This window comes from Chaetodon trifascialis, chromosome 4, assembly GCF_039877785.1.
Source record: "Chaetodon trifascialis isolate fChaTrf1 chromosome 4, fChaTrf1.hap1, whole genome shotgun sequence".
NCBI classification, from domain to species: Eukaryota; Metazoa; Chordata; class Actinopteri; order Chaetodontiformes; family Chaetodontidae; genus Chaetodon; species Chaetodon trifascialis.
In genome coordinates this window covers 8,644,709-8,659,611 of record NC_092059.1, presented here as the reverse complement: position 1 = coordinate 8,659,611, position 14,903 = coordinate 8,644,709, and the positions used below count along the sequence as shown (strand labels likewise).

At 43.9% G+C, this 14,903-nt stretch overlaps 1 protein-coding gene across 1 annotated transcript in view; it reads right to left on the bottom strand.

Moving 5' to 3' along the window:
* Positions 1-276: 276 nt before the first annotated feature.
* The window catches only part of unc13a (unc-13 homolog A (C. elegans)), a 41,730-nt gene continuing 27,103 nt past the window's right edge, over positions 277-14,903 (bottom strand). The window contains exons 32-42 of the mRNA XM_070961892.1: positions 14,734-14,811; positions 14,529-14,617; positions 14,304-14,450; positions 13,780-13,903; positions 8,266-8,322; positions 8,052-8,132; positions 6,596-6,743; positions 5,709-5,765; positions 1,823-1,915; positions 736-895; positions 277-662 (exon numbers count right to left, since the gene is read on the bottom strand). Coding sequence (XP_070817993.1) covers positions 374-662; positions 736-895; positions 1,823-1,915; positions 5,709-5,765; positions 6,596-6,743; positions 8,052-8,132; positions 8,266-8,322; positions 13,780-13,903; positions 14,304-14,450; positions 14,529-14,617; positions 14,734-14,811 — 1,323 coding nt within the window. The 3' untranslated portion in view covers positions 277-373. The remainder of the gene's footprint in view (positions 663-735; positions 896-1,822; positions 1,916-5,708; positions 5,766-6,595; positions 6,744-8,051; positions 8,133-8,265; positions 8,323-13,779; positions 13,904-14,303; positions 14,451-14,528; positions 14,618-14,733; positions 14,812-14,903) is intronic.

Below are 14,903 nucleotides of genomic sequence, written 5' to 3'. Positions count from 1 at the left end.
CGAGATATTTCTCACCCGAACCTGTCAAACCGCGTGTGTGTGTGTGTAGGCATGGCATGACTCACCTCGACGGACAGAGGAGAGTAGATATACGCTCTATGATTAAACTCTATGTATTGTTCATCAAAAGGATGGCTGATAATATCTGCAACAATAAAGACACTGGTGCTGTCTGAGGAAAACGAGTGATGTGTTTAGCACTGTGTCATTTCTTCTGAAATGAATGTATTTACAGCACTGGATGTGTGTCTTATCTGTGCTTTTACAACTCTGGACCGTCAGGGCAGTGGATAGCAGTGGCTCAGGGAGAGCTCCGGGGCAGTAGATGGCGACGTCTGATTGACGGCGCGGGTTTTTAACCGTGTCGTGTCTCTTAGCTGCGGCCCTCCTCTGCGGAGCGCTGGTCGGACTTGAGCTTGACGAACTCCTTGGCCACGTCGTCGTTGTTGCGCTGGGAGAGGATGCGCAGGACGGTGAGGCCCGTCTCGTCCATGTGGATGCGTTTGCCCAGCGGCAGCCAGCAGGCGACGCTGCCTTTGGAGGCCACGTCCTTCAGCTGGAGGACGGCCATGCCCACGGTGCGGTCCTCTCGTGCGAAGCAGTAGTCCTTCACACACACCTGCAGCTCGTAGCACTCGGGGCCCACCTCGTTACTCAGGGTGCTGCAGCGGAGAGGAGAGTTAGTTTTCTGCAACCTCAGAATAAAACAACCAATCAGCATCAGCATCCACTCACAAGGTGAAGGTTTCATTGTATTTGGGAGCCCAGCTGTTGTTCTTGGACTTGGTGGCGTACTTCCTCTTCTTGTCGCTGAGGTGAGGCCCGATGATGTAGACCTCCACAAATGGCCGGAATATTCCCTGCGTCTGCCACCTCAGGTCATTGGCAGCCACCACTGAGGCGGAGAGGGAGAGAGAGGGGAGGTGTGGGTGAGAAAAACGAGAGAGGGAGACATTCGTGTGGAGAAAATGTGTGGAAAGTGAGAGGAAAGTGTGGGTGAAGAGAAAATTCAGAACAAGAGAATGCTGGCTCTCCCTCAGGTCGCACATTCAGCTCCTTGTTCAGAAAGTGAAGGAGTCATGTTTTTCTTTGGCAGCTGAAAAGCAGTCAGGCGTTGGCTTTTATGCTTACATGTGCATCCATATGACTTTCCACACACATAAGTCTGTACCTCTGACGCTGGAAAAATGACATTTATGGCCAACTTCAAAGCTTGCATTCATTTCACTTAGTTTTTTTCCTGTTAGACCATCCCAGGTCTCCTTGGTGATCATTTATACCCCATATACTGCATACTACACCCAACTGAACTCTATTTTATGTGACTTCTAAAACCAATTGGCTATTCCAGTGATGGGCTGAATACTCCTGCACACATGTACAGAAAGCTGTCTTTTTTTGTCTTTAATTAAATTTTAAAAAACCTTAGATTTATTTTAGAATAAGAATAAGTGAATGTGCCTTCATCTGCTTTCTCCATAAAACTATTCATAAAATGATTTAAAGCTGGTGACTTTAGCTGTTATTAAAGGCTCTTGGCTCACTACAGCATTGTATTTGCTCTGTTAAAATTAGATTTAAACTGACTCATGCATGCTGGCTCGATGCTGGAATACTACTGAAAAAACGTCTGGCCAATTTGACTTTGGTTGTTTATATTTTTGCATGAAGCTTAAGAGCTGTTTTGGTTTGCCTCAGTTCTACTTTTTCGGCCAATAGTACATTTAAAATAGCCATGAAGAGCCTTATTTATGTTATTTCACATATGTAAACAGGTGGTTTGTCGCATTTGAAAATACTGAAATGGACCCTTTCCCCTTACCTTTCACTGTGACCTTGTGCTCTCCGGTGTTGGGGTGAGTGAAAATCTCCACGTGGATGGACACCTCTCCCACGGCGTCGTCCACCCCGGAGCCTGACGGGACAGACAGAGAGCGAGGGGCTCGTTAATGCCTTTGAATATGGAAACATGGACTCCTATCGCAGACCAAACACTGACCCAAACCACTGTGTCCTCTATTTCTAATTCTCCCGCTCATTTTGAAAGGTTAAAGACCGACTCCACTGGATTTGGTTATAACCTTCTGGACATCACATTTCTTTATACCAAACTAATCACTGTGTGACAGGAGGACTTGAAATAAGGCACAGTGATCTGCTTGTGCATATGTTGTGGTCTGAAAGTGGACAATCAGACAAAGCTGCTATGAGTGGGTATAAGGGCTTTAATATAGGTAGTACTGCCATTCGCTGTAATGCAGTATACTACATTTACTAGTGACCTGATGGAGCCCCTTGGAGCGGCGAAACATCTCTCAACAACTCTACAACTACAGTCCAGAGGATGCTTTCGCACTGACCTGAAATAACTGTATTAATTCCTTCAGTAAGGCATTGTGCATTATAATTAGACTCTGACTGAACAGCCTTTGTTCAGATTCAGCGAATTGAGAGGTAATAATTTGGGAGGACAGTAATTTGTGCCCACTCATAGACGCAAGGTGTCTGTCAGGATGCAGGGTGGTTAGTAAGAGGCAGAGAGGAAGAAGAAGAGACAGCAGAGGAGCTGGAGAAGGTCAACTGACAGTGTGGTTCCCCCCGACATGGATCAGGTCAGGACATGCTCAGATGGATGGACAGGTGGACACACCCATTCCTTGGTAAACACTTTTACCCAAGCATGGAGGGACGAGAGGGGGAAGGAGCTTACGGAGAGAGAAGCGGTTCAGCCTCTCAGAGCTGCCGGTGAAGGATGGCAAGACTGATACGCAAACGATTCAACTTACAGATCCACATTTTTCAAGCATTTTTCACTCTATTTATTTTATCTTTATGTTTCTCCACAGTGTGTTATTACGGCTGTTTCTAGCTACGCTTTACATAGAACATTACTGCATGTCTGTGCATCCTATATCTCTCCTCTGTTGCTCTCCTGACTTCTTTCTTCCCTGTTAAAGGGCTTTTGTCTGAGGATACAGAGTGTTGTACGCTGCAGAGGCTGTAAAGGCAAAATGGTGATTTCAAATAATGCTAATTAACCTACCTAAGATTGCAAACAGTTGATGTCAGAGGTTTTTTCGTTTGCATTTTAACTCCAAATACCAAATAGACTTGAGTTGGTCCACCCCAACACCCATGATGACTCAACTCTGGACCTGGGCTCAAGCTCAGGTCCGGGAGGTTTGCTCCATACTCTGTTTTAGGGTAAAGAAGACAGTGATGGCCCCGCTCAGGCTACAACTCTTTTGTCTGGGAGGGAGATGGTGGACAAATCTTTCCTCGGTGTCTGTATGTGGTTTTGTGCTGCATGTGAACAAGTGGTTGAGATCCACATACAACTCCAGAAGGATACGGTGACAGATGGACATTAATTTTCAATGTTTTAATTAGTGTCTTCACTCTGTCAACGGTATCCTTGTGGCGACGACCAGCAGCCTGCGTGTGTGTTTTCAACCAGCCGCCCACTAAACAAGGTGTCTGTGGGAGTTAGACGGCAGAGTGTTCCTGGCATGCAGCGCTCTGCATCTCTCCAGGGAGCATTATGGGATTGTTGGTCTCGCTGCCAACAGGACCAAAGAGAGCAGCAGTCATCCATCTGGCCTTGTCTACTCTGTGGAGGACGTCCATAAAAGATGAGAAAGAAACTTCGCTGGCAGGGAGGCAGGGAGATGTTGCCAAGAAAACGGAGGCTTTTCTTCCTCAATAAACAGCAATCAGAGGTGCAAATTTAGTACCATATTGCCAATCTTCACCAGAACAGACATTAAATCTCAAACTTGTACTGTGATTGCAGCAAAGCGTCACCCGACCTCACCGCATATTGGCAAAATGGTTATTTCGGTTGCAAATAATGCAGCTTGTAGCCTGCGGTGAGTAAGAATGACAGTCATCACTGATCAGCAGCAGTCGAGTTCATAAGAACGAATTCCACTGATCTTCGATCAGTCATCCTGCTGTAATCATCGACTCTAATACGGCAGGAAAAACCACCCAGTGAAATCTGCTTGGCAGGAAGTTCATTTGCATCCTTGTTACAGTGGAGGACATCCAGCAGCTGGCAGGAAGGCTAACGACACACTGCTTTGTTTTCTATATATATATATATCTCCACTGTGGAAGCAAAGACAGACCAGGATAATTTAAATTTCACAAGCAACAGAATATCTAACCGTGAAATTTAACCACGACTGAAAACTTCATGTTGGAATTTGAATGCGACTGTTTGGAAAACGATTAAATCTTCGAGTTTGAAAGCCATCTGCGTGGTCTGAATTCTCCTGTTTGAAACTTCCAGATGGCAGTTTGAAGTTTTCCATTTTCAAAAAACTTGATTTCCAAATTACTTCTGGTGTCATAAAGAATGAATGGATGAAGAATGGAAAATATACATATGTATTTAAGTTGATTAAATTCTGAGTTTTCTGGGCGAGCCAAAGACAAAGTAGCCTCCCTGGAATTCATCATACTTCAGTCCAATCAGGCTGAAATTAGAAAACTTGAAAAGACCTTCTGCAAATTTCAGAGAGCACACAAATAGAAAAAAAAAAAAAAAGTTTTCAGCAGTGGTTAAATTTCCCAAATAGACATTCGGCTGCTGCTAAAATTCAAATTATAATGGTCTTTCTTTGCTTCCACTTTCTGTCGATAAACTTGGTATGCAGTTCAGAAGTCTCTCACTGTCGTCCATCTGAGAGGACTGTCAGTGAGCTGCGCCATCAAATGAAGCGAGACAGTCAACGCACAAAGACTGAATTATGTGAACGCACTCAGCTCCTGCATCATCCGGCGTGAGTGTTTGTGAGCAGGAGTCAAATCCTTTGATACTAATCTAAAGTGACAGAAATCAGACCACCTGACCCGAGGGACTGTTTCTGATTGGCTCCGTCTGCGGGTGGGGGGGGGGCACCCTCTCTCATCACTGCTGCAGGGAGGGCCGCGCTGCACGTGGGAGCTAGCCGCGTGTGTGTGTTTGTATGTGTCCGTCTCTGCGTTCGTGTGCAGCGATGGAGCAGGCAAGGACAGCGAGCCCTCCCAGACAAACCAGAACCAACAGCCATCATCATCTTCAGAAAAATCTTACTTCTCCTCATCAACGTCTTTCTGCTCAAACAGAGTGGGAGGGGGCGGCAACGCTGGGGAAGAGGGTTTCCTCCCTGTTTTCCTGACTGGAGACAGACAATACACTGATACGCCACGCTTCTGCTTCAACAACCTTTAGGACAGTCTCACTCAGTCACATTAGCTCTGCTCAGCCTCTCACCCACGTGCACGCACGCGCACACACACACACGCTCAGCCCTCGGGCCTCTGTCGGTGACATCATGCTGGATCAGGATTCCTCCACACTTTAATGCATTTCTATTCTTTTCGTCTGATGTCAGCACATCATGCTTCAGTGTCTGCTCATACATACAGTCCATGGCGTATGTATTCAGCGCAGTTCCGTACATACAGACATCAGTGTGTACTTTACATGCATGAATGCATAAAGTCTATGTTCGTGTTGTTGTGGTTGGCATGTACAGTAGAGAGGAAAAGAGAGGAAGTATGTGCAGTCTGTGCATTGCATTTGTCTTTTGGGATGAGTTTGAGCAGGCAGGGGAGTTTCAGGATGCACATGGGGGGGAGGGTGGAGGGAGCTGGGCTTTGGTCTGGAGGCTTTCTGGTAGTCCTGGATGTCTCAGGCCCTGAGCCTGAGTGCCACATACCCTTGTCTGGGTAAACATCCTCACTAGTGGTGAACCTCACCCCCTTTCCGCCGAACACTGGCCCACAGACGGGGCAGACGGAGGGAGTAGACAGAGAAAGGAGAAACATGTAGAAATATGAGGTTTGCAGAGGTTGAATTTAAGAATTACAGAGTAGACAGTAAACAGGCCAACATTTATACGTCTTTTACCTAAAAGATGTGAGAGATCCTGATAGATACATTTATCTGCTGTGCAATCCTGCAACATGCAAAGCCCAAAATGATCTACTGTTCTAAAATGTACTAAAAGTATGCTCCAAAAACTGCATGGCATTTCGCTAATTAAATTTTAAACCGCCATCCACTCAAATGGCATTTCTACCAGCGGTGCTCAGGGACAGTGTGTCAGCATCAGCGCTTCCACAAAGATGATGGCTGTTATGTAGCCATCTGACGGTAGGATGGAGGCTGAGCAATAGAATCAAAGGAGCGAGAGCAAAGAGGGGGCGGGTATTTATTTTTTCAGTGCAAATAGCTGTCAGATCATGTAAAGAATAGTCTCTGTGTTTCTGGAGGCAGGCTACCAGGAGACTCAGCATTTCAGAGCAGAGAGAAAATATTGTGCAGCTAACAGCCCCGACTTCATGCTCTGCAAAGCATGAGAGATATTTTCAGGATGTAGTGCTCAGCGTTTGGGAAACCCTAACATCAACAGAGGAGTGGGAGACACCGAGTAGAGAGCATAGCACAAACGGGGAGACAATGATCTCAATCAGAGAATTACGTAACATTAGAAGTTAACTTCGGGCTTGGCAGATGAAGATTCTGGAAATAAAGAGAATCAAAAAGTCTCCCAAAGACGGAGTAAGGGACGCGCGTCACACAGAGTAGAGCCCATGAGGTTACCTTGTGCGTTCTGGGACTGGACAAAGGTCTTAATGAGTTTGTCCGTCGCCTGCGTGTAGAGGGACAGAGCGTAGTGGAGAGACTGGAGGTCAGGACTCTTCTCCAGGAAAGTCTTCTTCAGACCCACACCACCAGCATGGAAGTATTGCTAACATACACAAAGGCAGACGGACAGAGCAGAAGACAGCTGTTAACTTACCGTTAACCTTTATTCTCAAGAGACAAAAGAGGGCAATCCAGACGTGCAACGACTGGTCGATTAGTTGATGGCTCTATTAGTCAACAAAGCTAAACATTAATTGTTGTAAGTTGTGAAATGTGAGAATGAGCTGCTTTTCCTGGTTCTACATTATATTGAATTGAATATCTATCAGGCTTTGGGTTGTTTTTGACAGACATTTCATGGACTCTAAATTGTGACAGGCATTTGTTCCACTGTCTTGTCATGTTTTATACACAAAGCAATTATTCAATTGATCTAATTTTCTAATGGAAAATAATTGTTAGTTGCAGCCCTGCATTAATCCAGCTCACAAACTGACTGTCATGATGGATTTTGTCTCTGTAGTAGGAGCTGCTGGTGATTCTGGACCCACTGAGAACAGATCAATCAAGGCATGTCCAGCTCTAAACCTCCTGAGCTAATTACTTCTGCTCTGTAGATGCTCACGTTATCTTGAATAAGTTCTTTTTCATATAAATGTCCATTTTAAATTTCTCTTATTTTCTCTTTCTTCACACATTTTCAAGGAGCAAGAAGCTCAGAATCATGATTTTGTAGGCTTAAAGGTGTTAATTATGTATATCGTCCTGCCATCTGCTCTCAGGAATAGCATGAGTTACTGTTAATTGCTCCTATGCTCTTTCTTCTCCTACCTCCTTCCTTCTACTTGGTACATTTCTTTCCTAAAAAGGTCCAAATAGGGAACATGCCCTCACCTGGAAGTCTTCCCATCAGGTGAAAAAACATACTTTTGTGATATTTTTGTTTCCTTAAACTTTATTTAAGTGTACTCAAGTAGTCCTTGAATGCTGCTTGAGTAATATTTAGTGTAAATATTTGCTAAATTGGCAGAACTTTTTCCAAACTTTAACTGTCCTGAAGTACACCAGTGAAAATCCTGATTCATGAGCATTCAAAACACATTTGCAGTACAATTTTTATATCACCAATGTGTTGGAAATATATTCAAATGTACTTAAACTGAAACTGAAACTAAAGTACACTTTAATTAAGCATGCTAATAGTTTATAATGAAGGACTTTAAAATAAGTAGACTTCTCATAAGCACACTTTTCAAAGTACACTTAAGTACAATTTTTAAAACATCACTTTAAGTAATGAACTAAAGTAGAACTTAATGACATCTATTTAGAAGTACACAATTTTAAATTAAATGTCAAACATACATTAAAATAAGCACAAAAAGTGAAAGTGCACGTGTAAAGTTTGTACCTTGATGGTGTCCAGGGCGAGCTCGATCACAGCGCACTGCTTGGGTGTGAGCGCTTTGGCCTCCTCACGAACCATGTGCTCCTGAAGACGACAGCAATGGAAGCAAAGACCGAAATGATCAATCTGTCCATCTCATATTTTCTAAGCAATTACAGCCCTGATTTGAAGCACTGATGCCAGGTCCAGAGCGTAATGGCGTAAAAAGATATTGTACCTTCAGCTTGGACAGCTGTCCCAGCTCCTTGGCAGCATTAAAGATGAGCTGAGTGCCCTGGAAGAGACACAAAGACAGAGAGAGAGAAAGACAGATAGAGGGGAGGTAGAGAGAAGGAGAGTATTGTTATTATCATGACAATGCAGGGCAGCAGTAAACGGCTTAGTGTCACACAGAGGACAGCGACGTCTCTGACACACACATTCATAAACAGTCACTCTAAGCCGCTTTACAGATGTCAAGGTACTTTTTTCCTTCAAGTGCTGTTATCACACTTATCTGTGTTTCATTCATTCCAAAACATTACACTCCGCTGCACACACGCACGCACGCACGCGCACGCACGCACACACACACACACACACACACACACACACACACACACACACACACACACACACACACACACACACACACACACACACACAGTTAGACATTTCAGTATGAAGAGAAGGGAAAGTGGCTCAGCTCGTAGTGAGGGCAAGAAAGTACTCGTGCACTCATGAACACACACGTGCAGGCACACACACACACACACACACACACGCACGCACACGCACACACACACATACACTTAGCAGCTATGCCGTTGCACTGTGCTGTAGGCAGGTATTTACCAGAAGTCCAGCCTAATGCAATTCTCTAGTAAGAGAATATATCGCTAAGTGCTGCACTTTCACATCCCATCTTTGATTACAGCCTGGCTTTAGATTAAGTCATGTGAACGTAATCCAGCCACCCTCCACTGCTTCACTATGTGAAACTGACAGAAGATAAGGTAGACAGCTGTGGCTTTTGTTGCAGCGGCTGCTGTGATGAAAATAACTACTTCATGTCAAATATTCTGACCCTGCCAGCAGACTTTTGCAGCGAAAATGTGCCACAAACTGCAAGTCACAGTGCCAGCCGTCACTCGCTTGCAAGCTTTGCTTCGTGAAGCTCAGCCGCTTTGACTTGCATGGGTACTCGCAGCTGAACCACGCCCTATTTTTTTCTTTCCCGTGTTGCATTGCAGCAACGTAGATAGCCATTATGGAACAAAACAGTGTTGTTCTTAAAATGCAATTAAGATTAAGTGACGATTAAACTCCTTGAATCCTTGTTTGTGGCGCATTTGAGCTGCAAATGTCTGCATGTAGATTAGAGTGTGTGACCTGTGGTGAGGCTGGGAGTGTGGGCGGCTACTGCTACAGCATTTCACAGCATATAAACAGCACTACAGAGGAATGTTGTGTGAAAACAAAAGTGAAAAATCAATATTTCCACTGCTTTGTTTGACTGGCGAGCTGAGGGAAAGAGACGGAGACACGGAGAGAAGACATAGAGGAGAGAGACAAGACACATTGATCTTAAGGGGTTTAGTCCTTACATCACTGTGAGAAGCACTCTTCAGCCTCCCCTGGAAAGAGAGCATGTGGTTAATACTTCAAGCAGTGGCCAGTCCCTGCAGTCTGACTTCACTCTCACTGGCTACATGAGAATATGCAATCAAACGTGCATATGCTGCTTTGCAAAATGTAAGAAATAGAAATAAATAAGAATTTGAGGATACTTCACTGCCAGGGATGTCACCTCCTTTCATTTCGCTCAATAGCTTGCCCTCAAAAGCAACGACAACAGATTTTGTGCTTTACAGCAAAACAAATAAATATATATATACAGTTGGAAGAGGAAGAACAGCACACTAGCTGACAAAATGTGCTTAAAAACTGCAGTGACATTTGCTTTCACTGCATAGCTTTCAAACCCATTTTGACAATTTCACATTACTGTGCTATTTTATGGGAGGCTGCACTTAAAGGACCTCACTGTGGGGTCTGATGCGGTGGCCAGGCCACTTATAATTTACAGCAAAAAACAAAGGGAGTAAAAATCAACACATGATGACATCAAATGTCACTGTGAAAAAAATCAAAAAATCAAAAATCGATGACATAAAATAAACTCCATAAATGTATAATAAGGAAGTAGTTACATCATTTTGAGATTTCAATACTACTCTGATATCTGTGTGTTCAGTACAGAGCTAGAGCAGAAAGATGATTAGCTTAGCTTAGCATACAGATTGGAAACAGCTAGCCTGGCTTTACCCACAGGTACAAAAATCCATCTACGAGCACCTCTAAAGCCCTCTAACTGACACATTATATGGTTTTTGTTTGGAACAGGAAAAGAAACACAGGCTGTGATTCACAGGGAGCTACGTCATAGAACGATGTCAAAATGCTAACGAGCCGCTACATGTTGGCGGCTGGTCGGCAAGAAACAGAGCGTAATACATCTTGTGACTCCCAGAAAATCCACAGTTTAACAATTTAACATATTTGTGTATGGATTAAATATGACATGGTAATTCCTGAGCTTCAGAGGTGCTGTTGGGTGGATTTTTGAACTTTGGAGTGAGCCAAGCTAGCTGTTTTCCCTCACTTCCAGTCTTTCAGCTAAGCTAAGCTAAGCTAAGCTAAGCTAATGAACACCTGCCTCTTGGTCCATACTTAAGGCACAGATAAGACAGTGGAATCAATCTTCTAACTGAACTCTCAATCAGAAAGCAAATAAGTCTATTTCCTAAAATGTCAAATTATTAAAAGAAAATAAGATTAAAATCGACATCATAGAATTCAATAAATTAAAGTTCTGTGTGATAGCCTGGTGTAGCAATGGCACCTTGTAGAGAAAATCAGAGGAGATAACTGTTGTACTCAGAGGTGGAATGTAACTAAATACATTTACTCAATTACTGTAGTTAAGTAGAATTTTAAGGTACTGTAACAATCGGGTCCTGAATTTTGCTGTGGTGTATAGATATTGCAGAGATTTTACTGCCTAACAGTATATAAGGTATTTAAAGTTAGCAATGCTATGCTATTGAAACAAAAACGCATCAGAAAAATAACTAAAAAATATAATATAAAACTATAATATAAACACTCACAAGCACCATTCTTCTTCTATTACTTCCACTTTTGATACGTTAAGTACATTTTACTGATAACACTTAAGTACTTTTTTTGACTTTCAGGACAGTAAATTTACTCGTACTGGATTATTTTAATAGTGTGGTATTGCTTCTTTTAATTAAGTAAAGGAACTGAATACTGAATAAACATGCAGATCACGAGACACAGACATTAATTTTGTTAAAAACACATCATTTTCTGTGTGGCACTATGGTTTTTTTTGCCTGTGTAGTACAAAGTACACTATAGATCAGAAGAGACTATTCTAAAAGGTCTTATGTTGAGGAAGATGCTTCATCATATCCTGTAGGAGTCAGTTAAAAAATAAAGGTTCATAGTTCACCATGTAAACTTCATGTAAACATTTTTTTACAGAGTACATTGAATGCACCCTTTGCGACTGACATCAAACCAGTAATGTCTTGTAAGAAAAAGCCATTCTTTGCATCAGGACCAGTGACATAATACCACCATTACAATCATCATAGTAACAACAGAACATGAAATCAAACCAGGACAGACCAACATGACAGGTCTGCAGAGACATACAGTACAGTGTTGTACAGTATACTGAGAGAAGACTGCACTGTTGAAATAGATCAGATGCAAGCAACAAACCCACAGTGGGCGGTGGGAGGGAGGGGCAGGACACAGTTCAAACAGGTGGGAAAGGTGGGGACAGTGGGGGGGAGGGCAGAGGTTAAGAAGGAGGGACAGGGGGTGGGGCAGGACACCAGATACCAAGCCACCGAGAGATCAGAGTCACCCCACCAAAGTCTCAGAAAAGGACACAATGCATGAGAAGAAACAAGGCAACACCAGGCGCAAGAGAGGAGTACCACTTCCTGTTTGAGGAGAGTGTTCAGGAAGATGAGACAGCAGAGGAGGGGGGCATTGATTGGTGGAGACTGTTGAGGGGGAGTGGGACCTATCAGAACCGGTCAGGAATGCACCATGCGTCTGTCTTCTCTACCGAGAGACAGTGTTGGAGAGGAGAAGAGAAGAAAACAGAGGAAGAGGAGAAGAAGAAGAAGAAGAGAACAGCAGTAAAGAGAAGAAGAAATGACAGAGGGATGGGACAGATCTGAGAGGTGAGGCTGTGAGACGGGAGAGGGTGTGATGTGGGGTAAAAAACAGGGGAAGATCGCAGCCACATATAGCAGAGAACCAACCACCGTGGACGGACAGACAGACACACACGCAGGAGTGCTGTACTTACAATCATCTGTGGAGGGAGAGCGGTGGGAGCGGGATGTAATAGTAATCACAACAACAACAACAACCAGAGAGAAGGGTCAGTCAAGCTGCAAAGAGCCCCACATCAATCAAAAAACACAAGTCTGGGCCCCAGGGCTGGAGTGACGTGGACCAATTGACACCTGTCTAAAGCCTGGACTAAGTACAGGTAGAGAGGGGCCAGCAAATAAGTGACTTCACTGTAGAATATCTTAAAATATAGCGAATAAGTGTTTTAGCTTTTAACAGCATTTAGTTCTGGTGATGATTTTGTGGCATTTGCGCACCCTCAGAGTTCACTATGACAATCTAACTGGATGAGCTCAATTGGACAGGTGCTAGTTGCAGATCTGTGGTGGCGACTGACGCTCACCCAGCAGTGTTGATACTGGCTAGCACCGTACAGGGTAACCAGAGATGAATCACCACTGTCTTAACAGTGATATGAGGCTCTTTAGTTAATAATCAAACACAAATAAGAACACATATATCCAAAACAAAAGAAAACAAGAGGCTGCTTTCCAAAATGTATGATTCTGTTTGGAAGTGGGCCAGATCATCTGGGCAACAACAACAAAAAAAAAAAGAAATTCTGCCACTCGGTTGTGAGTTACTCATAAATCAGGAATCTCTCCAAATAATTGTTGGCTGACATGCTGGAGAGCAGCCGTGAGCTGGTGTTAGGATGATATGGTGCACTCCTTTATCCCCCCTATTTTTTTCCCATCTTGATTGTTCGGATGAATGAAGGCACTGGGGGCGATGTTAAATTTAAAGTGTGCGGGGGTTAAGAGGTGGATAGGGTGCCGTGTACACGTGATGCGAAAGCAGTTTGATCTTTTGTTTATAAGAGGGCCATCTTGAATCGCAACACACACACAAAATGTCTGTCTTTGTGTTCCCTTTCCCTATTCTCCACCTCCTCCGCCTCCTTTTTTTTTCTCTTTTGATGCTGCATTGGCAGTTGGAGGTGTGTGTATTTGTGCATGTGTGGGTGTTCATGTGTGTACAGCATTTGTCTGCATTCTACCTTACTGCTGTGGTTAACATCAGAGCATATCAAATAGAGTATTTCTATCTCTTTGTAGCAACATTCACACTTAAAATAATCAGTGAGCCTTCTGGAAAACAGACCTTTTGTGATGTGCATGTGTCTGTGTGTATATATCTGTTTATCCACACTACAAATAAGCATCACTCCTTGCATGTACAGCAGACTCAGTCAGCAGTGAATGCCAAAGTAACGCGTGCAGCTTAGCACTATTACTGTGCGTATTTGCATGGTTGCATATGAGTTTGCAGGTCTGAGTGCTCTCACCGTTTGGTCTGTGAGCGGCGGCAGAACGATGGTCTTCTCCATGGTGTTCATCACCAGCTTCCACAGCTCCTTCAGCACACGTTTCAGCACAGTCTTCTCACAGATCTTAGCAAACAGCGTCAGGCTGGCAGGAGGAGGAGACAGAAGGAAGGACGGGGGGATGAATAATAAGCAGCAGAAGGAGGAAAAGTGGTTTCCTGAAGAAAAGAACTGATGAGACAGAGAAGAGGGAAAAGGGAGGTGGCTGCCTGAAATCCCAGCTTGCCTCATGGATGCCTTTCTTAGTATTAATATGAGCTCCATACATGACTGGAATCAAGTAGAAATTCCTCTCAAATGTAGGGAAAATCCATTAAAATGTGTGGATTTCTGGTCTAACTCCTCCTCCTGCAGCTTAACCTCACAGACATGAACACGTTGACTTAAAATTCAACACACCCTCACACTGCAAAAACAGACATGACTTTGTCTAATGCAGGGTAAGCAGCAAGTAAAAAGCAGGTAAAAATGGCAGACTGCCTCACTTGCTGTCCAGGAACTCCATGATGGGCTGCAGGACGTTGTCAGCATCCTGGGCCACGCTGCTGGCATTTCCCACATTTGAGGTTCCCTTCACCTGAGCCAAGATGTCTCCCATTTGCTTCACGTTCTCCTCTATGTGAGGCTGGAAGCTGCGGAGGAAAAGGAGGATTTTAATGAAGTGAGCCGTCCTGAACGTTCATCACAGGTATGTCAGAGTGTGTTTGTACCTGACAGAAAAGACCCTGCTGAGATCATCCATGACATTGTTGAGCTTAACCTGCAGGTCTTTCAGGATATCGCTGGCCTCCACACACAGCTATAAAAGATAAATGAGTGTTTGGACAGAAATAATGACACCAAAGGACACATGTCCATGTTGAGCTAGTGAACAATACCAGCTGGGAGAATACAAAAAAAGAGAGAATCGCTCACATCTTTTCCACCCATGGCTTCAAACATCTTCTCCAGCTGAACTCTGAGCTGTTGGATGTTGTTGATGAGGATGCAGGGCTGAGGGCAGAGAGATGACGCACGTCTGTCAGAGCTCAGGAAAACACTTAACGACTGGATCAGCCTTCTTGTCGGTACAGGATTCAAAGACT